This window comes from Natator depressus, chromosome 6, assembly GCF_965152275.1.
Source record: "Natator depressus isolate rNatDep1 chromosome 6, rNatDep2.hap1, whole genome shotgun sequence".
In the NCBI taxonomy this organism is placed as follows: Eukaryota; Metazoa; Chordata; order Testudines; family Cheloniidae; genus Natator; species Natator depressus.
In genome coordinates this window covers 122,690,694-122,714,146 of record NC_134239.1, presented here as the reverse complement: position 1 = coordinate 122,714,146, position 23,453 = coordinate 122,690,694, and the positions used below count along the sequence as shown (strand labels likewise).

Below are 23,453 nucleotides of genomic sequence, written 5' to 3'. Positions count from 1 at the left end.
AAGCTCAGTCTCCTTGCACGGGCATGGCCAAGCCAGTGCTGGTTCTCCAACCTTTTCACGCTGTCGATTCAGCCTCCCATGTTGCTTCCTCTCCATCTGCTCCCTGCATCTCATGGCGTGGCTGCTGCATGGTTGAATGAAGAAGAGCTGTGCTCAGTGGCTGTCCAACAAGTCCTCACCTGTAGGAAGTCCCTACCAGGATGGCCTACTTAGCGAAGTGGAAGAGGTTTTCAGTGTGGTCTTTGGCCCACATGATCCAACCAATGCAGACTTCAGTCCAGGACATCTTGGGGTACCTGCTACACTGTCAGAAGTTGGGGTTTGTGCTTAGTTCATTGAGAGTACATCTGGCAGCAGTATCTGCATTTCACCCACATGTCCAGGGAAAAATCAGTCTTCTCCAATGCCATGGTGATGAGATTTCTGAAAGGGCTTCTCCATCTACATCTATATCTTGCGCTATGAGAGCCAGTCCTAAACACTGCTCTGATGGTTCTAATAGGTCCCCCATTCGAGCCCCTAGCATCTGGTCTACTGCCCGTTTGATGTCAGAAAACTGAGTTCCTGGTAGCGATTATTATCTGCAACAAGGGTGTAAGAGTTGCAGGCTCTGATGGCAAGATCTCCTTACACACAGTTCTCTGAAGACCAGGTGACTTTGTGACCACACCCTAAATTTTTGATTGAAGTGGTTTCTCAGTTTCATTTGCACCATGCAGTATATTTACCTGTGTTGTTTCCTAAGCTGTATTCATCTCCAGAGGAGCAGCCTCTACGTACCTTGGATGTCAGGTGATGTGTAGCTTCCTATCTGGATAGGACTGAACCATTTCATGCTTTACCTCGCCTGTTCATGTCATATGCAAACCACATGAAGGGCCCAGCCGTCTCTTCACAGGCCATCTCTAGATGGATAACATCCTATATCAAGACTGCATATGAAATAGCTTCGGCTATGTCTCCTCAGTGAATGCGAGCTCCTTCAACAAGAGCTCAAGCAACTTCAGTAGTGGTCCTCAGTGACATTTCCATATTGGATATTTGCAAGGCTGCCACATGGTCCTCCATCATACAATTACAGGCCATTATGCCATTACTGCATCTTCCAGAGTGGATGCAAACTTCAGAAGGGCGCTCCTGTGATCCTTATTTCAATAGACTCCGAGCACCGCTGCTTGGAGGTGACCTAAGTGGAATACACATCTGCATGTACTCGAAGAAGAAGGAATGGTTACTTATTTTAACTGTGATTCTTTGAGATGTAATGCAGACATGTATTCCACGACCCACCCTCTGTCTCCTCTGCATCAGAGTCCCCTCTTATAGGTGTTCAGTTCAAAGGAGCTAAGGAGGGGGTCAGAGCAGCGCTGCCACATCTAGTCAGGGGAGGGGGGCTGCAGCCACAAGGCGCAAGCACCACCCCTCTATGGGTACCTCTAGACAAAATCTCCAGCTCCAGCGTGCTGGGCGCGTACATACTTAAATGGAATACACATCTGCAGCACTCCTCAAAGAACCATGGTAACAGTAAGTAACCATTTAATATTTAGCATTGCTCTTAAAGTAATACCAAGTACCCATTGACGCGTCTTTTACTGTGTCATGAAAAGTTTGGAGGGAGTCACTTTCTTCAAATTGTTTAATTGAGAGAGAACCAATTAGTCTACCTGCACAATGTTCTGCTACGTTCTCAAGAGGCACCAGATTCTCTTACAGCAAGAACCTGAAGACCAAGGAACTCTTTAGAAGTTGGAGGAGTCTACGTGCTCGTGTTGTCATCTATTAGATTATGCACAGTAGCAGGCCACTTTTAAATGAGTGTCGAATAAATAATACCAGCCGTGAAATAAATAAAGTTACTGAGTTTCTCACTCACTTTTCCCCCTTTTTACACTATTTGTTCGTCTTGTCTCTGTGCTTCTGGTCAGTCAAGAATGTCTTGGTGACATGCTTTCACCAGAGAAATAGCTGAAATTGAAACCTGGGGTATTTTTACTGCATATCTCCTCTTCTGAGCCTGATGATGAAACTTACAGTTAAAGCAGTCAGAAATCAGGGATGTGAAGGAATCTGCCTGGGTTGTGTAATGAGCTTCTTCCGGCAGAATTTGCTCTTTTCTGCAGAAATTAAGCCTTCCTCTGGAAATATATAAATCAGAGCCATTTCTGGTAGCCATCACAACATAACCCATCCTGTCTTGAGTTCACATCCAGACCGATTTAGGAACTTGTGCCTGAGGTTCTGAACACAGAAGACTAATTGCCAACACTTAAATATTAAGAAAGTTAACTACATTTCCCCTGGCCAGTCTGTCAGTAGGCCCATCAAACAGACTTCCCCAGCACAGCTGGAATTTTCTGATGTTCTGTTTGTTTTAACAGATGTGCCACCGAGAGACCACTATTAAAATTCAAGATCACCAGTTAGAGCAGTTTACTAGAACCTGCAAACAAGTGGATCCAGAAGTATTTTGACTTGGAGCAAACAGCCCCCCCAAAAGCTGACCACTTCCATTCAATGCACTATAATAAAACGTGTTTAAATGGACGTTTAAACCTTACTTATCTAAATTAAAACAAATACCCTAAATGCATCTGTAGTTCAGTCAGTCTGTGTCAAATTAATGACTCTACAAATAATTGAATTTGAATTTTCTGAAGCAAAACAGAGCAATCTTTTCAGATACATTTCACCCATAGAAAACAGAGATAAGTCCTCAGTTTCCCTCCTCTCCCCCACACACTTCAAATTGCCCCTATTTACAACCAAAACAAACTGACGAGAGAGGCTCATTGACAGGCGTCTAAAAATTAATTAGATGGTACCTTGAAAGGACATTGAAAAAATGTTGAAATGTATTTGAGTAGTAGCCTGAAACTCAGATCCTTCAATAACAATAATTGCATTTAAATTATATTCAGAATTAAACACTCTTCCAGAAAAGTCTCAGAAATCCTAAAACTTCTTTTTTTAACTTCTCAAGCAAGAGCATCTGCATTGCTATTTAAACTCAAAGCCAGGTAAATACACACCCAGCTTTGAAATCTCTCAGATGTTGCTAAAACTCTCCAAGAAATAATCCCAAATCACAGGAGTTTGCATTGTTCTTCTTTTCCCTAGTATTGTAAATGTTAGTTGCCAAAAACAAATTGAACAGGGTTATGTTAATATATCAGTCAGGGAAAATGTAAATACATATATAACCGGAGAGAAAACCTCAAACGGTTCTAAGAGAGAGATTCTTGGGAATCTGATTAATCTGTTTGTCACATAGGCATATTTATAGCATAATTTCTGATGGCTGTTTTTTCTGGAAGGTTGAAAGACATGCAGTTCATAGCCCACCTGCTAGGCTCCTCTCTGTTGTGATGCTCTCATTATTAATCATAGATTGATTGGGTATGACTACACTGCAAAGAAAGACCGACAGCACAGAGTGTCAGAACCTGGGTTAAAAGAAAAGGAGGACTTGTGGCACCTTAGAGACTAACCAATTTATTTGAGCATAAGCTTTCGTGAGCTACAGCTCACTTCATCGGATGCATTCTGATGTAGCTCACGAAAGCTTATGCTCAAATAAATTTGTTAGTCTCTAAGGTGCCACAAGTCCTCCTTTTCTTTTTGCGGATACAGACTAACACGGCTGCTACTCTAGAACCTGGGTTATTTGTCTCCGGCTGACAGGCTAAGAATAGCATTGTAGATATTCAGGCTTGGGCTGGAGCCCAAGCTCTGAAACCCAGCAAGGGGGAGGGCCTCAGAGCCTGGGCTCCAACCCAAGTTGAAACGTCTACACTGCTGTTTTTAGCCCTGCAGCCCAAACCCCACGAATCCAGGTGAATTGACCTGGGCTCAAAGATTTGGTACCGTTCTTTGCAGTGTAGACATACTCTCTGAGTCCAAGAGATTAGTAGGATTCAAAAAGGAGTAGACATTTATATGGATGATGAGCCATCCAATTACATTAGATAGGATAACAACTATAAGGGATGTAAATGCTCATGCTTTGGTGCATAAGCTGACCACTTGCCTAAGGGAAGTAAGAAGAAACTTCCCCTATGGCCAAGGTGTTGCATAACTGCATTATGGGGATTTTATTTCACCTTTTTCAGAAACATCTGGTGCAGGCCACCAGAGAGGATGCAGAACTAGGGGGAGTATGGGTCTGATCCATTGTGGCAAGTTCTGTGGTCCTAAGTGTAGCTGTCTGAAAATTCCTGCTCCATCTAAAACTTTACCACTGCATCTTTTATGCAAGACAGATAATAGTCTGTGCAGAAATGAAGACAAATGGTAGCAACAGAATATATGTAGCCTCATACTACCTGTGTTTTCTGTCCTGCATGTAACTATGCCCTTGATGCCAGGAAAAATAATTTTAGAGTGAAAAACTTAATGATTTTTTAAAAATTAGAAATCAAATCCGTGCAACATTTTTTCCTAAGCGATTAGATCTGGCTCGTGTGATCCCATCCTGCTTGAGGTGTTGTGTCTTTCCTGTTTCTGAGAAGGTAAAAGAAAGATCAGGCTATGATTCAGGTACTAGCAGCCAGTCATGAAATTGTTCTGGAAGCAAGCAGTACACACCATGATTAACTAATTGGCTTCACTGGGGATTCTGCTGCATCCCAGAACGTGAGGGGGGGAATAACCTGTTTAATTTTATTTTTTTTCAGTTCTCTCAGGCCAGACACACCACAGCCCTTTGAAACGATCTGTGTCCCTTACCCCACCCATGAATGTGCCAAACCAGCCTCTAGGACATGGATGGATGTCTCATGAGGATTTACGAGCTAGAGGACCCCAGTGCATCCCCTCCGATCACGCCCCCCTGTCTCCACAGAGCAGTGTAGCCTCTTCGGGAAGTGGTGGGAGTGAACATTTAGAAGATCAGCCTTCTGCTCGTAACACATTCCAGGAAGAAGGGAGTGGTATGAAAGGTGAGTGAAAATGAGACACCCTGCTGCCCCCGCCCCCCAGAAACAGGCTCTGCTCCAGTTATATATGGTTCACAATTTGAAAAGAAAAGATGGCAAGACAGGGATAGATAGAAGGAAAAGATATTCCCCTAGCTTTCCGTAAGATGACAGCTTTTCTTCATTTTCATTGAGAATCCAGCCAGTGTATATTTAAGATACATTTATGTGCTCTTTGTACTAGTGAATATTAATGTTTTAATACCAGTATCTTTGCACAAAGCTTAATTTGAGTGGAGAAATAAACATTGCCTTGCAAAAGATTATTTTCATTTCAGCATTAGTTTCAGGCTAAGCAAATGAGTGCTACCCAGTACCATAGGGTTAGTGGAGCAAGTGGGCATTTCTCTACACAAAGTATGTTCTTCAATCTGTGCCGCCTTCATGGTGTATTACAAGATGCTCTGATGTGTCAATATGCCATCTGACCACAATTCACTTCACACCATCAGCTATTTGAAAAGCTAGGTTGTATCTCTATAATGTGCAGCCTTAAGTTCAGAATTGATCCTCCTGGGCAGGGTGGAGGGTTGTATTGTTTTGTTTTTTATTATTGTCTAAAGTAGCATAGTATAAGCTTAGCATGCCATGTGTGATTTACCATTGTGGAGTTTGGTGGAACAAGAATACCACCAGGTATTTGGAAAAGTTGTAGTTGAGAGAGCATATTTATTTGAATTGAATTTCTTCTGTGCGGTTTGGTTGAATTTTCCACTACGCCTGCATTTTTAACTGCTTTTTAGCAATAAAACTAACTATCCTTTGAGAAAGGATGCAGAATTCTAAGTAACCCATTAAGGCCCCTACCCAGCAATCAGATCTTGAGGGTGGGCCTGACTGCAGGATCTGGGCCTCAAATGTCAAAGGTTTTTTTTTTAATTATTATTATATAGAATGTATTTTAAAATGATACTGTGTTTGAGAATGGCAATACTGTACTGAGGTTGACCGAATGCTGCAAACCAGATGCTTGGAAATGTCTCATGGACTCAGCAAAGATATCACCTACTGGCCCCATTTCAGTTTCACATTAGTTCTGACATGCACCTTTCTCTGTCACTGGCCTCCACACACTAGTGTTGCTTTGGATTAGTGAGTTCTATTCCCTGTGCTGTGAACAGGGGCAAGTCACTTCCTGCCTCTGTTTCTCCCCCATCCTTTATCTGTCTTGTCTATTTACGTTATAAGCTTTTTGAGGCAGGGACTGTGTGTTAGGGCTTGTTTGCACAGGGAGATTTACTGGTGTAGTTACACCAGTGCAACTCCCCATGTGGACACTCATATTCTGGAATAAGAATTACCCATATGGCTATGTCATTAAATTTCCCCATGTAGACAAGCCCGGTGCAATGCACACAGTGTCGAGCAGTATGGGATCCTAATCTCAGTTAGGACTACCAGTTCTTGTAATATAAACACTAAGTAATAATCAAATACAGCATGTACTAAAGAGCCTAGAGAGATCAGTGTGGAGCAGCTAATCAGAATCAGCAGAGGAGTGTCCCTTCACTAATTCCTGTAGGAGCTGTGCTGCCATTAGCCAAGGACACTTGAGGAAAACCCAGTGGTGTAGTACTTTTCATTTGTCCGTATTGAATTTCATCCTGTTTATTTCAGACCATTTCCTTCAGTTTGTCAAGATCATTTTGAATTCTAAACCTGTTCTCCAAAGCGCTTGCAACCCCTTACAGCTTGGTATCATTTGCAGACTTTATAAGTGTGCTCTCTATGCCATTATCCAAATAATTTATGAAGATATTGAATAGAACCAGACCCATGACAGAGCCTGGTGGGACCCCACTCGTTATACCCTTCCAACTTGAGTGTGAACCACTGATAACTCTCTGAGTATGGTTTTCCAACCAGTTGTGCACCCACCTTATAGTAGGTTTGTGTAGGCTATATTTCCCTAGTTTGTTTATGAGACAGTCATGTGAGACAGTATCAAGAGTCTTACTTAAGTCAAGATAGCTCACATCTACTGCTTCCGTCCTATCCACAAGGCTTGTTACCCTGTCAAAAAGGGATATTAGGTTGGTTTGACATGATTTGTTCTTGATAAATCCATGTTGACTTTTCCTTCTCACCTTATTATCTTCGGGTGCTTACAAATCAATTGTTTGATTATTTGCTCCATAATATTTCCAGGTACCAAAGTTAAGTTACTGGTCTACAATTCCCTGGGTTGTTCTTATTCACCCTTTTATAGATAGGTACTATATTTGCCCTTTTCCTGGCCTCTGGGATCTCTCCCATCCTCCTCTCAAAGATAATCACTGATAGCGCAGAGATCTCTTCTGCCAGTTCCTTAAGTATTCTAGGATGTATTGTGTCAGCCCCTGCCAACTTGAAGACATCTAACTTGTCTAAATAATTCTTAACTTGTTCTTTCCCTATTTTAGTTACTTATATATGTATGTAGTATAAAGACAAAGGGGCAGAAATTGCTTAATCTTTCTCCACCCATCATCATCATCATTGTTTTGCACCAACAATGTGCCCAGCATTGTCTGGTACACAAAAATAAAGAAATTCCCTGCTCCAAAGAGAAACAGGCTTAGGGAAAGGAAACTCATTTCCCCTCTCCTTTTTTCAAAGCAAACATTATTTATGAGATTGTTTTTCAGCAAGTACAACCACTGGATTCCGCACTGACCAAGCATAAATATGTACACTTTCAACTCCTTGCTTCTTTGCCTAGTTCTTCCAAGGTCCTCTCCTAGAACGGTCTATGAGCAAAGTTGTTCTTGCATTCAGCCAGGATGTTCAGATTCCTTTGTTTATGGCGATTGCTCAACAGAGTAAATGTACCCATTAGCTCTTTCCTTTCTTCAGCGTGTTGCCTCCCAGCTTCCTCATCTACAACAGCAGGGCGATGGTGTTTTAAACATAGGCTTCTGGTTCTGCTATGCTCTTGAGCTGTTATGTGACACTAGAGCACATCATCAGGCTGCAGCGAAACATATACCAATAAAAAGAATAATATGGAGGACAGGCAAGCAGGACCGGAAGCTCTGTGTCTCGATATTTTATCCAGAATCTCACCAACCATACAGTGGGAGCTGCCAAAAATACTGCAATGGTTTGAGAGCTGCTGTTCAAAAGTTTTGTAACTTTCTGGCCTTTCAGATCTACCTATCCTGATGTTGGGGGTTCCATCTTTCATCATGACAGATTTCAGAGTAGAAGTGAGCTATAGCTCACGAAAGCTTATGCTCAAATCAATTTGTTAGTCTCTAAGGTGCCACAAGTCCTCCTTATCTGTCATCATGTTAGTGCCAGGCAGTGGCTCCAGTGGTTGTCACTAGGAACTGGATATTTTGCATTATCTCCCAAGTTCCGTAGTCTCTGAGTTTTGTGTGCAGGTAGTCTCAGTGCAGGAGGGTATGATTGCCAGTTCTCCTGTGCACTCTAGACATGTTCTGAAATGGACATCAAAAAGAGAAGTCAAGATTCTGAGTTACAATGCTAGCATTTTGATCATATTTTTGGTGGAACTAAATATTGGGCTGGATCCTCAGCTGATGCAAACCAGCGTTCTCCATAGCCCATTATCCTCTCATCTAAACTATCAGATTATGCACTGCTACAATGTGTAACTGGGCTGGCAGCATGAAGTCTACACCCTAAGAATGAGAAAGATTAAGTGGATTAGCATCAGCAACATACAACGAGATGCATTATTCATTCAGAAATGCAACTTGTGAATTTTCTATGTCTAGTGTTCCATTACCAGCCCCATCCTGAACCCAAGCTCACATGAGCGCGCTTTGTTCACATAAGTAGCAGTGAAGCTGGTGGAACTGTCCATGTGAGTAAGGGTTGCTTGTGTGCATACAGTGTCAGGAGTGGATCCCAGCACATTGCAGAGGTGTCCATTTCGTATTCGAGTATGATAAAAATGATGCATAGTGAGTGGCTTTGAAATTGTGAAAAGACAGAGTTCTAAGATGCAGCTGCAAACCGTTGATTCAGCTGCAGCAGAAGTGCAGGTGAGAGTCGCTGATTTAGCCCCATAATTTAATATCTTCCACCCGATTCCTTTACCTTTGCAGAAGACATTGCCTTGCAGCTAAAGGAAGGCGTGGCCTCTTCGAAAACTACATGCTGTGGGCCAAACTTTGCTTTTAGATATATTGGTGCAAATCCAGGGTCTCTCTTGAATTACTTTAGTTTATATCGTAGCATTATCTTACCTTTGCTGTAGCGGTCAGTGGAGTTTATACTGATGTATCTGAGGGTAGGCCTACCCTTACAATCTCTGCCAGCATATTTATGGGTTTGTCTACACTGCAATTAAACACCCGTGGCTGACTTGGGCTCACGGGTCTCAGGCTGCAGGGCTGATCAATAGTGGTGTAGATATTCGGGCTCAGGCTGGAGTATAGGCTCTGGGACCCTCCTGAGCACCTACATTGTAATTAAACTGCCTCATAGCCCATGATTAGTGGCCATGGGTGTTTAATGGCAATGTAGACATACCCTATCTGTCTATTTTAGGGTTTTATACTGACGCCCATTTGAGTACCTTCTACATAAAATCAATAGCAAAAGTGAAGCCTCTCGTGGATTTTATGGAGTCTCTGGCACTTCTCCCTTTACAGGCTCTAAACTCTGCTTGGGGTTGGATTTGGGGGGCAGTTGAGGGGAGAGGCTGGCAAGGGTTTGAGAATAGTTGTGAGGTGTTCATAGCGTGGGTCGCTAGGTCTGTTAGGGGTGCGATTATTTTGGTGGCATAACTATGGTGGCCAAACCCCTAGTGTAGATGCAGCTTTCCTGGCATAAGAGAACTTACGACTAGACTTGGGTACGCTCTCCAAACCAGAATAAACTCTGCTGTCAGAAGCACTTTTTTGCCAGTGTAAGTGCACCTACATTAGAAGGGTTTTCCGGTATGATTATACCGGTATAGCTATATAGCATATTACCAGTATAGTACACCCACAGAGTGAAGACAAGGCCTGAGAGCAGAATTTGGCCCATTAGCTCCAGACTTCTGTTCGAAATGTAGATGACAAGTTTTCTGAATAACTGATTAGAAACACCTGGCATGAAAAAACACTCTGTTAACGCTGGGCGCAGTGTTTCAGAACTATCACACGGTGACTGAGTAATGAACTATTAGTAACGGGTGAGTCAAGAGTAACCCTGCATGTGTGCAGAATAGCTCAGCACTCGGCCGTGCGGCAGATCATTAGGGAGTAATAACTGTATCCTGCATGGTGATTTTCCAGGTACTGCCATTAAATGGTCTAAAAGAGCTCAACACCTTGTAATTTCCCCCCCTTTGCACCCTATTTTCCTTTCATGGGGCTAGAGTCTATCTGGCCCTTTTGCTGGTGCACAGTCGGGAGGGGGAGTAAGGAGGTTTCCTCTGCCCCCGGCCCAGCTCATAGAATTGCGGACTCTGCACTGAGGGGAGCTTAAGGATTCCCCTGCCTAGTTCAAGAAAGCAGGGTGGAAGGCGTAATCATACCACCTAAGGTATAATCATACCGCCACCACTATGTGCCCCCCATTGGAGCTGGCTGGCCAGGTGCAGGGCGGGGGCGTATGCTGAGTCTGCGACAGGGATGTCACGGTTTGCACACACTCTATGCGCACAGGGGCGCTGAAGACCTCTGGTGCTCCCCTTGGGGTCGTGCGGCTCTGCACTGCAGCCCCTTACGATGGGCTCAGTGCTGTGAGCACTTCCCGCTCCAGTTTCCTCAAGCCTACACGTCGGACTTCCTGTGGAAGCATCACCAGTGAGAAGGGCCCCATCACAGGCAGAGGTGGGCCCCAGCTGGGTGAGCTGAAGTTCTGCCGACCATGAGGGTGGTTCGGACCCGAGGTTCAGTGCCATCTTTTATGGAGAATAATCGCGTACATCGAGCTGGCACCTTTGTCCTGACTCGTCCCAACATGCTTTACTGGCAGCATATGCATATGCTGAGGACAGATGCCCACTGGGGACATGGGGACAGATGTGGCTCCTCCATCTAAAACAGGTGCTCATGCTGGGTTGGGTTACATCCATTTACACTAGAAACCAGAGGCTTGCTTTTGCTGTACTCTTCAGCTTGCCGTTGGTGTAAGGGGCCTAACTGGAGCGTTTGAAAAACAGTTGCATGTCAGGGGTTTTTGGAATAGTGCTTACTTTAGACCTTCCAGGCTTGGTGTGTACCTGGCTCCCATGTTTGCTTTGCAATTATCATTTTCTTCCTTCCCTCTCAAAATCTAGCATTTAAGTCATTTAATTTAAATGACCTGGGATGGTGACTGAGGCCAAGGAACTTGAGCTAAATACTGCTGACTGGGCTACTTGGCATTTCCTCTGTTTACTTTCGAATTGAGTTTGGGGTGAGACCTTCAGCAAACAGCTCCTCTGTGTGCAAGAGCCAAGGTCAAGCAGGAAGATGCTGGGACGCTCTCACTAAGACGTACTAACGCGCAGAACACAGGGTAAACATCTCCATGTACCCAGACCTGGAGAAATAGCTGCACTGGTATGACTTGCTGAGGAAGGTGCTGTGAGATGGTTTTCCAATGGAGGCAGGGGGCGGGTTAGACATATTGGGCTAAACTGTCAAGTGAAGGAGCTTAGGTTGCTCTTCTGTCCATTGTGCACCTAAATACTGTATTTGTATGGGCCTTGTCATGTCTTTATGCACAAAGTTATCCAGGGTGTGGGCCTCATTTAGGTAACTGCATTTGACGCTTCACCCCACTGACTCTTTCTGGACTGTTAGGTGAACTGAGCGTCTCAGAACCATTTTGGTAAGAAACATACTTCAAGGCTTTCCAACCCAGTGACAGCTGGCACTAGGTAACTTTCAGCCCTGGGAATCACGACTCAGAGTCTGAGATTGTGGGAACATGCCCTTCTGACGCTGATGGAACTGGTTAAAGTTGAACTGTCTGCAGCTGTAACATGCCTTTGTAATTTACAACCCCCTGAGAAATATTTCCTGAAGGGCCTAGTGCACTCTAGCGAATAGCCCAAGCAACCAGGGTAAGGAGGAGTGCTTTCCAACATGCTGCAGTCACTGCACCGCTGTTACTGCAGCCTCAGGGCGGTGGGAGTCTCACCCCCTTTCCTTTGCCAAGGGGGAAATAGGCTGATGTCCCCACTCAGTTGCAGACCCACCAGTCCTGACCCTAATCCTTTCCCAGCCCATCACCAAGCTCTCTGTATGTGGCACGCCCATAGAATGGGTCTCTGCAGCACAGAGAGTTCTCCCATCCGGAGCAGGCTACCACCGTCCTGCCCCAGCAGCCGAACCCGTCCCGAGTAGTTCCAGCAAGGAGAGGGCTTGCCCCGACCAGCATATAAGACTTGACGGTCTAGTGACACTGCAGCAATCAGAATGCCCTCTCTGCTCCAGTTCAGCCCAATGGGAGTTTTGCCATTGGTTTCAGTAAGCGAAGGATCAAAGCAGAAGTCCGCCCAGCTTCCAGGCTGCAGTGAGCTGAGCGTGTGCTGGGTTCTTTGTAGGGGGAGCGCTTAGTGTCTCAATTCAGGAATATACTGAACACCTCTGCAGAGGGAGATTTGTCCAGCCCTCCCTTCCGAAAGGAAGGTCATAGTGACATGGAGCCATTTGGATATGTGTCAGGGGTGGGGAATCTTGGAAGATGAGCTCACCCTGACCCTTGACAGGAATAGACTGCAAACAAGCCCCAAAGGTCTAAGTAGCCTCCTCACCCAGTGGCTTTTTACCTACCATTTCTATATCCGTTTATTGCTTGATCTGGGAGCTAGTCAGTCGCCATTATAACCATGCCATTTCTACGTGACTGGAAAAAAAATACAGCAAAATAAGAAATCACCACAACTTTTTATGATGTCAGAAATTCTGTAAAGAGGGTGTGTGTTGGAAATGTCCATAGTCTAAATGGAAACGTGATGCTAAAACAAAAATTCAGGTAGATTCAGGTTCTGATATTAGGCCCCAATTAAGCAACGCATTTAAGTGTATGCGTAGCATAAGCACGTGCTTAAATTCATCCCTGCTAAGCAAAGTACTTAGGTGTATACCTGACAACAGTGGAACTTAAGCATGTGCTTAAATGCTTTGCTGAACCAGGGCTGTAGGATATTGCACAGCAGAATAGAACTGGGAAGAAAGCAAGTTTCAGGTAATATGATGGAGTTTGGATTTTATACTAAGCTACACTTCTGAATTTTGAATTTTTCCCCCTTTTCATCAATCAGTGTGTGTGTGTGAGCGTGAGTGGTGGTGGAAATAGTGTTTTGCTCATTTTCATTAAAACCTACTCACTAATTTCTCAGAGTCCAGAAAAAATGGAAACGAAGGTCTTCCCTTTCCTGGGGGGTATTTGCAGTATTGTAGCTACTCTGATGTAACTGTACCACACAAGCCCCATGGAGAGGCACCCTGCACTCACATTAAATAGGGTTTCCATCCAGGCATTGATCTCTCATTGCGCAACAGTGGAGTTTTATGAGTTCTTAGGCTCATTTAGGGCTTGGACAGCTATTTAAATATGTAGATAATGCCCATCCCCAGTGACCAAAGGTGTCTGGTCCACTGAAGTTAATGGAAGCCTGTCCATTGAGTTCAGGGAGTATCGGATCAAGCTCCAGTCGACCCCATGACTCTAAGGGCCAGCCTGACGGGTGGGTGACCATCCAAGAGGGTGCTGTGGCGAAGCAGGACTGGGGACTGGTGAGTCTGGGGGATAGGTCTGGGGCATGGAGAGTCTGGGGGCAGGGCTGTGCAATGGGCCCACTGGGACCCTGGGATACAGACCTTTTGGACAGGCAAGTCAAGGAAAAGGATTTTGTTCAGGAGCTAGCGATTCCTCGAGCAGGAGAGAGAAGCAAAGAAACTGGAGTTGGGGGGTGAGGAAGAAGAGCGGAGAAGGGCCACCCTGTGCCATGCAGGCGAGGGAAGGAGCAGAGGAAGAGGAGGGAAGCGTGGGCTGGGGGCAGACCCGCTGCATCTTTACACAGTGAGCCCAGAAGAGGCCCAAGGTGGCAGCAGCAGCAAGATAAAGGGGGCGTGAGAGTTGCGGGCAGCAGCGGTGCAGAGCAGCGCCCAGCGGATGGGCGCATGCGGCCATGGAGCTCAGTTCCCCCCGGGTACCGCCCTTTGCTTTCCCGCGGGGCTGGCTCTCTGCTCCCGCCAGCGCCATCAGAGTCTGGGCTCCCCCAGCCTCCAGGGTGTAGGGAAGGGAACTGTGGCCCCACAAAGCTCTGCAGTGGGGTGTGCTGCACTGCGGGAGCCCCTTCCCCATTCAGTGTGTCTATGGGGCCATTATGGGGTTGGGGTATCGTGCTATCAGTGCTCTCCATCTCCACGCAGCTCTTCAGCCAGGGTCAAGCTGTGATGGGGGTGTGGAGGGGATCAAGTTGGCTGCCCAGGCCTGGCGGGCACTGGAGCGTTGAGGGAAGCATTAAGGGCAGGAGCCAAAATACAAGTTCGTCCAGGGCACCATTCTCCCTAAGGTCGGCCCTGAGTCTAATTATTTATTTGCCAAGTTTGCAACTCTGTAAGACCTGACTCTTGATCAAAAGGCCACACCATTTCCTCTGTCTTGTCTCAGTGCTGTGAATACTTTTCTGTCTAAGATGTAACACTAGTATTTAAAAACAATAATGTGAACAGGGAATTAAGAAGAATCTTCAAAAGACAGTAAACTACTTCACCGTGACTCATAAAGGGCAATCAGATCCAATAGGAAATGCCCCACATCAAGGGACTGATCCTGCCAATGAATATACATCTGAAACACCATTGAAATCAGTGGGAACTTGGGACGTATATCCTTAGGCACGTTCCAGCCTTCGTTGCTAACATCAAAGTGCAATAAAACTTTTGGAGCTATCAGTACAAGAGTCCTGTGGAAAACAAAAGGAATGCATTGCCTAATAAACTCCTCATGTTGTTGTTGATTTTATGTTATGTTGTTAAATAGTGTCATCAAATAACAGGGCGTTTTGTCGACTTGCCTTTGTGCTGCAGATGTTCCTGCCTGGCTGAAGAGTCTCCGCCTGCACAAGTATGCAGCTCTTTTCTCCCAGATGACATATGAAGAAATGATGGCACTTACTGAATGCCAGCTCGAGGCACAAGTATGTCTCAAATTAGCTATAAAACAGTTAGTCACGTACTTTTTCTAGTGTTGTCACGATTAAAAACACTCTGTTTGTTCCGTTTGTTGATAGGTTTCCTTGAAAACTTTGCATCATTTGTGAACATTGCAAAAAAATGCCAAAAACACACTGAGGGAGAGGGGTGAGGGGCAAACGACACCTTGTATCCAAAAATGACTTGGCCAAAAGCTTGTCAGTGAAGTCATGGGGTGAAATCCTCATCTCATCAAAGTCAATGGGAGATGTGCACTGGCTTTCACCACTGAACTTTAAGGAGGACACTTTCAGAGGCACAAATGGCATTCAGACATCCAACACCCATTGAAAATCAACAGGAATTTGGTGACTGACTTATTTGTTCCTTTTAAAATCTCCTTAATAGATTGCTTTCCATGTTATCCCTGGGATAAATAGATCTGATTAGCATCTTTATAAATCAAATGTTGCTGCCATGTTGCAAATAGATTTGTTTTTCCTCTGAGCTATGATTCCAAAAGTTTGATGGAATGAATGATCTGGTAACACTTTCATTGCCGGAGAAGGATACTCTCCTCTTTTTGGGTTCAAGGCCTGTATAGGTGCTCAGCTGATTTTTGACAGGGTCTTTTTTTTAACTTCCAGTTTCTTCAGCCCCTTCTAAACTTTCCAGAGCCTTCACTAAGGCCATGTCTACACTTACAAGCTGTGCCGCTGTAAGAGCGCTTGTTTAGCCGCGTTATGCTGATGGGAGAGAGTTCTCCCATTGACAGAATAAAACCAGCTCAACGAGCTGTGGTAGCTATGTCAGCAGAGAGCGTCTCCTGCTGACGCAGCGTTCTGCACACAAGTGCTTATGCCTGCAAAATTTATGTTGCTCAGGGGTGTGGATTTTTTTCACACTCCTGAGTGACAAAAGTTTTGCCGATATAAGTGCTAGTGTAGACATGGCCTAAACACTGACTTGCACTGGAGGAAGGAAACTGACAATGTCCGAGCCAAGCTTTCCTTAAAATGAAAGGGGCCAGGCAGCTTTCTAAGGGCATGTCAATGGAGTTAATCCACCCTTCCGAGAGGCGGTAACTAGGTCAATGGAGGAATTCTTCCGCTGTCCTAGGTGTGTCTACACTGGACTTAGGGCTGCCCAACTATAGTGCTCGGGGCATGAAATTTTTTAAGTGTAGACTAATTTTGAAGTGTAGACCAGGCCTAAGGTTCTCACACCTCTCTTAGAGCCAGGGGGCCTGATTCACCACACTCTTACTCCAGTTTTATGTCAGGGTATGAGTGGAGATACACCAATGTGGAGCTGGGATAACACTGTTGAGTTACCCCAGCATAAACTGGACTACCACGGTAGTGAATCAGGCTGGGTGCTGCTATTTCGGTTCCTAACTCTGAGGGGTTGTTTTTTTTTTTGAGGATTGCTTTTCTCAGCGTTGCCACGCCTTGTGCAAAATAGTTTAAAACTGTAGTGAGATCTGTACATTTAATGACACAAGTGGTCCCATTGGAATCAGTGGGCCTTCTCTTCGTGTCAGTGTACAGTACATTCTACTCCGCCAGAGTAAGGCTTGCCGAGTCAGCTCCCTAGAGAACTATGAACAACTGCAAACAAACTGTGATCAAAGGCAGCAGGTGGCAGAGGGCAATTTTTTCAGTTTCGGCCAAGTGTTTGTTTGATTTGAATCACAGAAAACTGTGTGCTGGCACCGAGAGCTGTAGTTCTGCTCCCAGACCTGACATTGGATTTAAAAACATCTTTCTTAAGTCTCTGAGAAGACCTTTCGTCCCTTGTGAGCACTTATAAATATTGCCACTCCAAAGGAGGGTGCACAAGCCAGTGAGAAATCTATATCTTCAATGGGTTTCTAAGCTGTTTCCTTAGACCCTGTGCCTCTCTGATTATCCCTGAATTCAGAGTTTTTTGAATTAACAGCAGCCCTTTTCACTTACGAAAGAAAGGATTTTTGTGCATCCTGCTGGCTGGTGGAGATGTGAATGTCACATTGTACTGTATCTTCACAGAATGTTACCAAAGGTGCAAGGCACAAAATCGTCATCAGTATCCAAAAGCTGAAAGAGAGGCAGAATCTTCTCAAGTCTTTAGAAAGGGTAAGTTATTTCTGCTTCTTTTTCAATTAAAATAATAGCCAGGAATTAATTCTCTGATAAAGTCCTTTTTGGTTATTGCTGGGTATTTCCCACAGAGTGCATCTTTTTCATTGAGCATTTTCTTCGTTGGGTTTGCTACATTTGGTTAATTGTATCACAAACGCACTGCTGTACCAACCACTGCATTTTATCAGCAGGCTGCCCCACTGGCTTTTGTACCGAGGCGTAAGCTGCCTCCTGGTTCTCCCCCAGCTCCGGGAGGTTGTAACCTGCACCAGTCCTGTACCTAGCACAGCGTACATGCCCTGGCACTGCCTGGCCAGTTTGAGTTGTAGCCAGTGCTCCGCCCGTTCCTTGACCCTGCCTGCCCACTCTCGGTGGGTACGTCTACACAGCAGCAGGGAAGATGATTCCTAACTTGGGTGGATGTACCCGTCCTAGCGCTGCTTGAGCTAGCACTCTAAAAACAATCGTGTGGCCATGGCAGCCAAGGCGGTGGCTCAGGCAAGCGACCCAAGTACCAACCCCCAAGTTATACACTCGGACAGCTAGTCTGAGCCACCGCCCATCCCACCACAGCCACACTGTCATTTTTAGTGTGCTGTGTTGAGCAGAGCTCGCATGCGTATGTCTGCCCGAGCTGGGACACCCCCTTCCAGCTCCTGGGTAGATGCACCCTGTGTGAGACAGGGAGTGCCACTCCACGTCACCAGTGTCACTGGTACTTGCACCCCTGACCCTGTGTGACACATGGAGGTGAAACCACATGATCACCTGCAGGTCCCTCTGCTGCTCTGTTCCCTTGCATACACCGTAGAGGAGAGAGCCCCCGTGAGCAGCGCTTTGGCATGCATGGGATACAAACCCCCCCAGGTGGGATCCCACAGCCCTGCCCTCCCCCTCTTTCTCAGCAGAACTGGTGTGGTTCCGGGCTGTCTGCAGGCCCTCACTGCAGAGGAGGAGCACGACTTGCCTGTCACAGTGAGCTTTCTAGGCTGGCTGGCTGACGACTCAGGAAAGCAGCATTGCATCCGTTCACATTCAGCAGGTTCTCTAGGCAGCCAGAGAGGTCAAACTTCTTTTTGTTCTTTGTAATGAAAGTGTAAATTCTGCTGAAACTGATGGAGCCATCAGAAAAGAACCAGCAATAGCACACCCACCAGTATCAACTCAGTCCAACACCTCGCTGTTTGTTGTTCCTCTGTTGTGTTACATCGCATCAATCGTTCTATGCACAGCTTCTGACTAGGAGCTGTTCAATAATTATGCTGCGCATTGCGATTTATTGGTGTTTTGGTTAGCTCACCCCTTTATTTTGCATGTTTAAACTATGGGATTTTATTTATGGAACTGTAGGAGTTAGTAAAGCTGTATTTCCCTCTGTACATTAATAACAATCATTACATCCAAGAGACAGACGACTGGATTGAGTTTGCTTTTTGGATGTGTTTTCTAGGCAATTTCACAGCCTTTCTTCCCCCTCCTCTTCATGAAGTTTGAAATACAGTATTGATTGACTGTCGTTACTACAGGAATGTAACCCAAGTTTGGCTGACACAATGAGCTACACAGGCTATCCAATAAGATGGGATAAATAGTAGTGTTTGCTCTTGACTGCTAGCGATATAGTGGGATTTGCCTGGACTCTGGGGCTGTGGTTCTGTGGATGGTTTGAGTGGGGCCCATGAGTAAAAGCTGGCCGTGAGCTGTATTACTTAGGAGCATGTGTCTCTGTTTTTCTAGTTTTCCTTCCTTTATTTTAACTAACCAGGAGCATGTGTGTGACTTGATCTTCTGGGCAAGCCCCTCCTGCGAACATTTCTTTCTTCCCGTAAAGGAGCTGCACCCGGCTAACACAATGGGTCCCCGACTAGCTGCACACCGACTCCATGTAATTCAGAGCGATGGAGCCGGGAGTGCAGGTGGTGAAGAGTGATGGGGAAAATAAACAATCACCCCACAGGTCAGGCTGGCTTGTGACACCGCATGTGCTTTCTCTTAATGTATCTTTCATATGTTCATCCATCGCGCTTTCCCCAGGAGCTTGTCTGCTCTGGTTTTGTGTCGGAAGTGATGCCTCAAGAGTAGTTTGAGTGAGACCCAGTAGCCTGAGAAACGGGAGACGAGTCTGGCCCATATTAAGAACAAGATGCAGTCCTTCCCGCCTTCCTCACTAGCGTTTCCCTGCGGGCGGGAGGGAGGATTGAACCCGAACTGCGGAAGGAGAACGGTTGTGACGCACACAAATATGCAGTCTGCCGGGATTAAGAAGCCAACATTTTTCATCCTGAACCACTGGAAGGAATACAAACGTTTGGAGGGTTTTAAGATCATGTTTGAAATATGGGGTGAAATTCTGGCCCCACTGGCAAAATTCCCATTCACTTTAGCGTGGCCAGGATTTCACCCATGGAGGATTCCAGTGAAATATCTCCCTCTCCAATCACTCCTCATTCACAGAAATGACCCAAAGACCAGCTGTGTCTTCAAAGCACTGTGATTCTATGGGCGGGTTCCAGACTACAGTAATAAACTGCCCCGGCCACTTCAAAGCTGAGAAACCATATGTGGTGGTGGTAGTGTTATTACCATGACTCCCAGGAGCCCTAGTCACGGACCAGGACCCCATTGTGCTAGGTGCTGTACAAACACAGAACAAAAAGGCAGTCCCTGCCCCACGGAGCTTACAGTCTAAGTGTAAAATGAGAGATACCTAGTGATAGAAACAGACGGGGAGGACAAGGAGACAATATGGGTCAGCATCACAGGAAGTGATCACAGGGCACCAGCAGCCTAACCACTGTCAAGCAAGCAGGGGTTTGAAGGAGAATGAAGAAGTGACTTTGTGGATGTTTACAGGGAGCTCCTGCCAGGGGGTGGGGCAGCATGGGAGAAAACAGGAGGGCGCTTGCTTGAAAATGTAACAAGTGGGTGATGGAGGCTGGCATCATGGGAGGCAGGAATCAGCCTTTCAACAGTGAATGAGAGATGAGATCAGCTGGGGTTAGGCCATGCATGGCCTTGCAAGTGAGGACAAGTAGTTTATGTTTGATGTGATAGAGAAGGGGGAGCCAGTGAAGGGGCGACATGGTCAAAACAAGTGGGTAGGAAAATGATCTTAGCAGCATTTTGAATGGAGATGAGCACAGCAAGATTGCGTTTGTCAAGTCCAGAGAGAAGCATGTTGCAGCATTTGAGACACAAGTTGAGAAGAGCCTGGACAAGGGTTTTAGGTATGTGGGTGGATAGCTGGGCCAGACATGGGCCAAGAAGGCAGTACTGAGAGCCAGAGCCAGGATAGGGTTAGGTTAGAGACTGAATTTTGTGCACGGTAGACAGCACTGAAATCTCATGTGCTGTTCTCATGTGATTCCTGTGGAAATTGCAAGGTCTCTTCTTTCTTGAAGGGTGGGAATCTCACCAGATCAGCTGCTCTCATGGGATTTCACCCCTCTTGGGCTGCATCTGCACTGGATCTGGACGCCAGACTCGCGCTGGTTTTGGATCCCACCTGATTCATGGGGTGGGTTCAGATTCAGGAGTTCAAATCTGAACACACACACCTTAAAATGGGGCAGGGGGTTTGCAGGTGGCTTCAGACTTGAAGTTCTAGTTCTTGCCTGTTTCTGTTAAAACGGTTCTGTGAAAGACTCAGTTAATTAAATGGACCAACTTACTGAACGTGGATCACACAGTACAAGTAAGTCCTGGAGTAGGAACAATAGAAGAGGCTTCTGCGGGGGTTGTTTTTCTGGAAGCAATGTCCTAGTGTTGCCAGCTTTGCTGAGGCAGCATGGCTGAGCTCAGTGCAACTAGCGGCATATTGAGATTGCAGACATACCAGCTGCTAATCATTTTTGTTGTCTGGAATCTGCAGGACATCCTGGAAGGTGGCAACCTGCGCATCCCACTGCAGGAGCTACACCAAATGATCCTCACCCCAATCAAAGCCTACTGCTCCCAGAACTCAAACACAGACGAGCAGAGCCGGGACCTGGATTCCCACCACCTGCCTTCTCTGATCGGCTCGGACAGCCAAGGGTCTGACTGCAAGGACTCTGCCTCTGGGTGCATACAGCAGCACCACTTGCCTGGCTGCGAGGGCGAGTCTGGAGGGGCACCTTTGCCCGAAGGGGATCTCCCTGGGCAGTTCACAAGAGTCATGGGGAAAGGTCAGCTGCTCCAATTGTCATTATTCCTTCTATTAGGAGTAAATGGTTAAGAACAGCGTTTATTTCATAGCCGCTCTGGTCCCCATCCACCCTCCTTGTGTCCTGCTCATCATAATATTCCCAGGGCCCCATTGTGCTAGATGCTGTATCAACACTTAGTAAGAAAACAGTCCCTGCCCCAAAGGGTGTGCAGTCTAATTAGGGAAGATGGACAGAGGTGAAATGATGTACTCAAGGTGACACAGCAGAGACAGGACTGCACCCAGCTCCCCGGAGTCCCATTGTACCATGCTGCCATCATTCACATGTGCTCAAGCGCTGTTCATGGCTAGCGCTGGCGAAAAGGGAAGGTTAGGAGGAGATGAGGACGTAGCCTTACTCTCTTCCCCAGCCAGTAGAGCTGGCTGGCTATAGAGGCAGGTGAGCTCACTGCCCCGCATTGTAGCAGGGGGGCCCTTCCTTCTCCTGTGTGCTGAGGAGCTCCAGAAGGCATCATGCCTGTCTGAGTCACCAAGCCTCCTTGGCCTACCGCTTCCAATGTTAGAGGGTACATCTGCGCTGCACACTAAGCCTGGGCTCTGACTCCGGTTTGAGCCCGAGCCCAAGTCCCCTTTCTGGCCGCACAGATCAGTCTGACTCAGGTCAGCAAGCCCTCAGGACCCTGCGAGTGGGGTGCGTCAGAGTCCAAGTCCCACTGCAACTCACATTTTGCAATGCGGATGCAGGTCAAGCTGCAGACATGAGTCAGAGTGGTGAGGTATGGACATGTTACCACGGCTCTGAGACCAGGTCCAGCAAGTGCAAATCCTGGTTTACAAGACAGCGTGGATGTTCAAGCATGAGCTTGGAACCACTGAGTCCACAAGCGCGGATCCCACAGACCCAGGCTCAGTGTGCAGTGTAGACATAACTAGGCAGGCCCTAGCAAGTACAGCTGAGCCCTATACAAATAGGCATGTTGGAAGCTTGAATCAGAATGAGCCTTTAGTGTTTGACTATGCACCATTATTTTTTTAAAGCCTGTGGAAAGATCTTCCTCTTTGTGGTGCATGATCCTAGAATCGAGTGGCTGCTCTGGGGTTACCTTCGGTCTGGCTACTTGCTTTCATTGCCAGCGCTGGTCCCCTGCTGCTCACTGGTCCCATGTCCTCCTGTGGAGTTTTTTATAGCCCTGACTTGCAGTACGAGGGAGTGCACGTACAGAGCAGTTGCTTCCTTTCGATCCGTGATCATGTGACACGGACAGAGAGAGAGTGCCTGGGACTGGCATTTGTGTAATGTGAAAGTTGGGGGAGGGTTGGGCTTTTTAAAACACTTTCTTTGGTGGCTTGGGCCCTGACTGTACATGCTTAAGTGCTTTGCTGAACTGGGGCCTTAAAGCAGATTGCCCAAGCAGTCTCCGCTCCTGTAATGGTGCTGCCCATGGTCTCTGCGTGTCCCTGCCTCACCGCTGTCACTGCACTGTGAAATACAGGGGAAACAATCATACCCAGCAAAACCCTTTGATGCTGGTGTAAATGGCTTCATTGACTTCAATAGCATTTTGCCCATTTATACCAGCAAGGAATTTGTCCTGCTGTGGTCAGTATAAAACAAAACAAGTTTCTTGAACTGAGGAATGATTTAAAAGAATATCTACGAGGGATGGGGGAGTCCATTCAGCCTCATTTTTGAATCATGCAAACCTCTCTAAATCGTTCCTAAACTAGCTTTTCTGTAATAAAAATGGTGGATATAGAGCACGTGACGGGGTGCCCTTCACACACTTTTGGGAGGACCTGCATAACTTACTCAGAGCTTTACCGCTCCTGGGTAATTCAGACTGCCCACTCCCAGCACTGCGAGTGAAGACTGTTTTGTGTAGCAGCTTGCTGTGTGGAGAATGGAGCAGTTTGGTAATGGGGCGGGAGGGAGGCTATTCAAAAAAAAAAAAAAAAAAAAAAAAAAGGTCAGACTTCCATGGAGAAATGTCAGCCCCAGTCCAGTTCCAGCACTTTCTGTTTAAAATGTATGAATAGACATGAAATACAAATTACCTAGAAACTTCAAAGGGCAGAACGTGGAGCCCGGTGTGTAATTTCACACTGATTGGCCACCTACTTCGAGAAAAAT

The 23,453-nt window shown here is 46.2% G+C and overlaps 1 protein-coding gene across 6 annotated transcripts in view; it reads left to right on the top strand.

The window, feature by feature from the left end:
* SAMD4A (sterile alpha motif domain containing 4A) overlaps positions 1 to 23,453 on the top strand; it is a 204,970-nt gene that overhangs the window by 148,178 nt on the left and 33,339 nt on the right. For 4 of the 6 annotated variants that reach the window (XM_074956485.1, XM_074956484.1, XM_074956486.1 and 1 more), the window contains 4 exons: positions 4,677 to 4,940; positions 14,948 to 15,057; positions 17,083 to 17,169; positions 21,047 to 21,341. In XM_074956485.1, the coding sequence (XP_074812586.1) occupies positions 4,677 to 4,940; positions 14,948 to 15,057; positions 17,083 to 17,169; positions 21,047 to 21,341 (756 nt within the window). The remainder of the gene's footprint in view (positions 1 to 4,676; positions 4,941 to 14,947; positions 15,058 to 17,082; positions 17,170 to 21,046; positions 21,342 to 23,453) is intronic. The other 2 variants (XM_074956488.1, XM_074956490.1) reach the window with 1 other exon arrangement.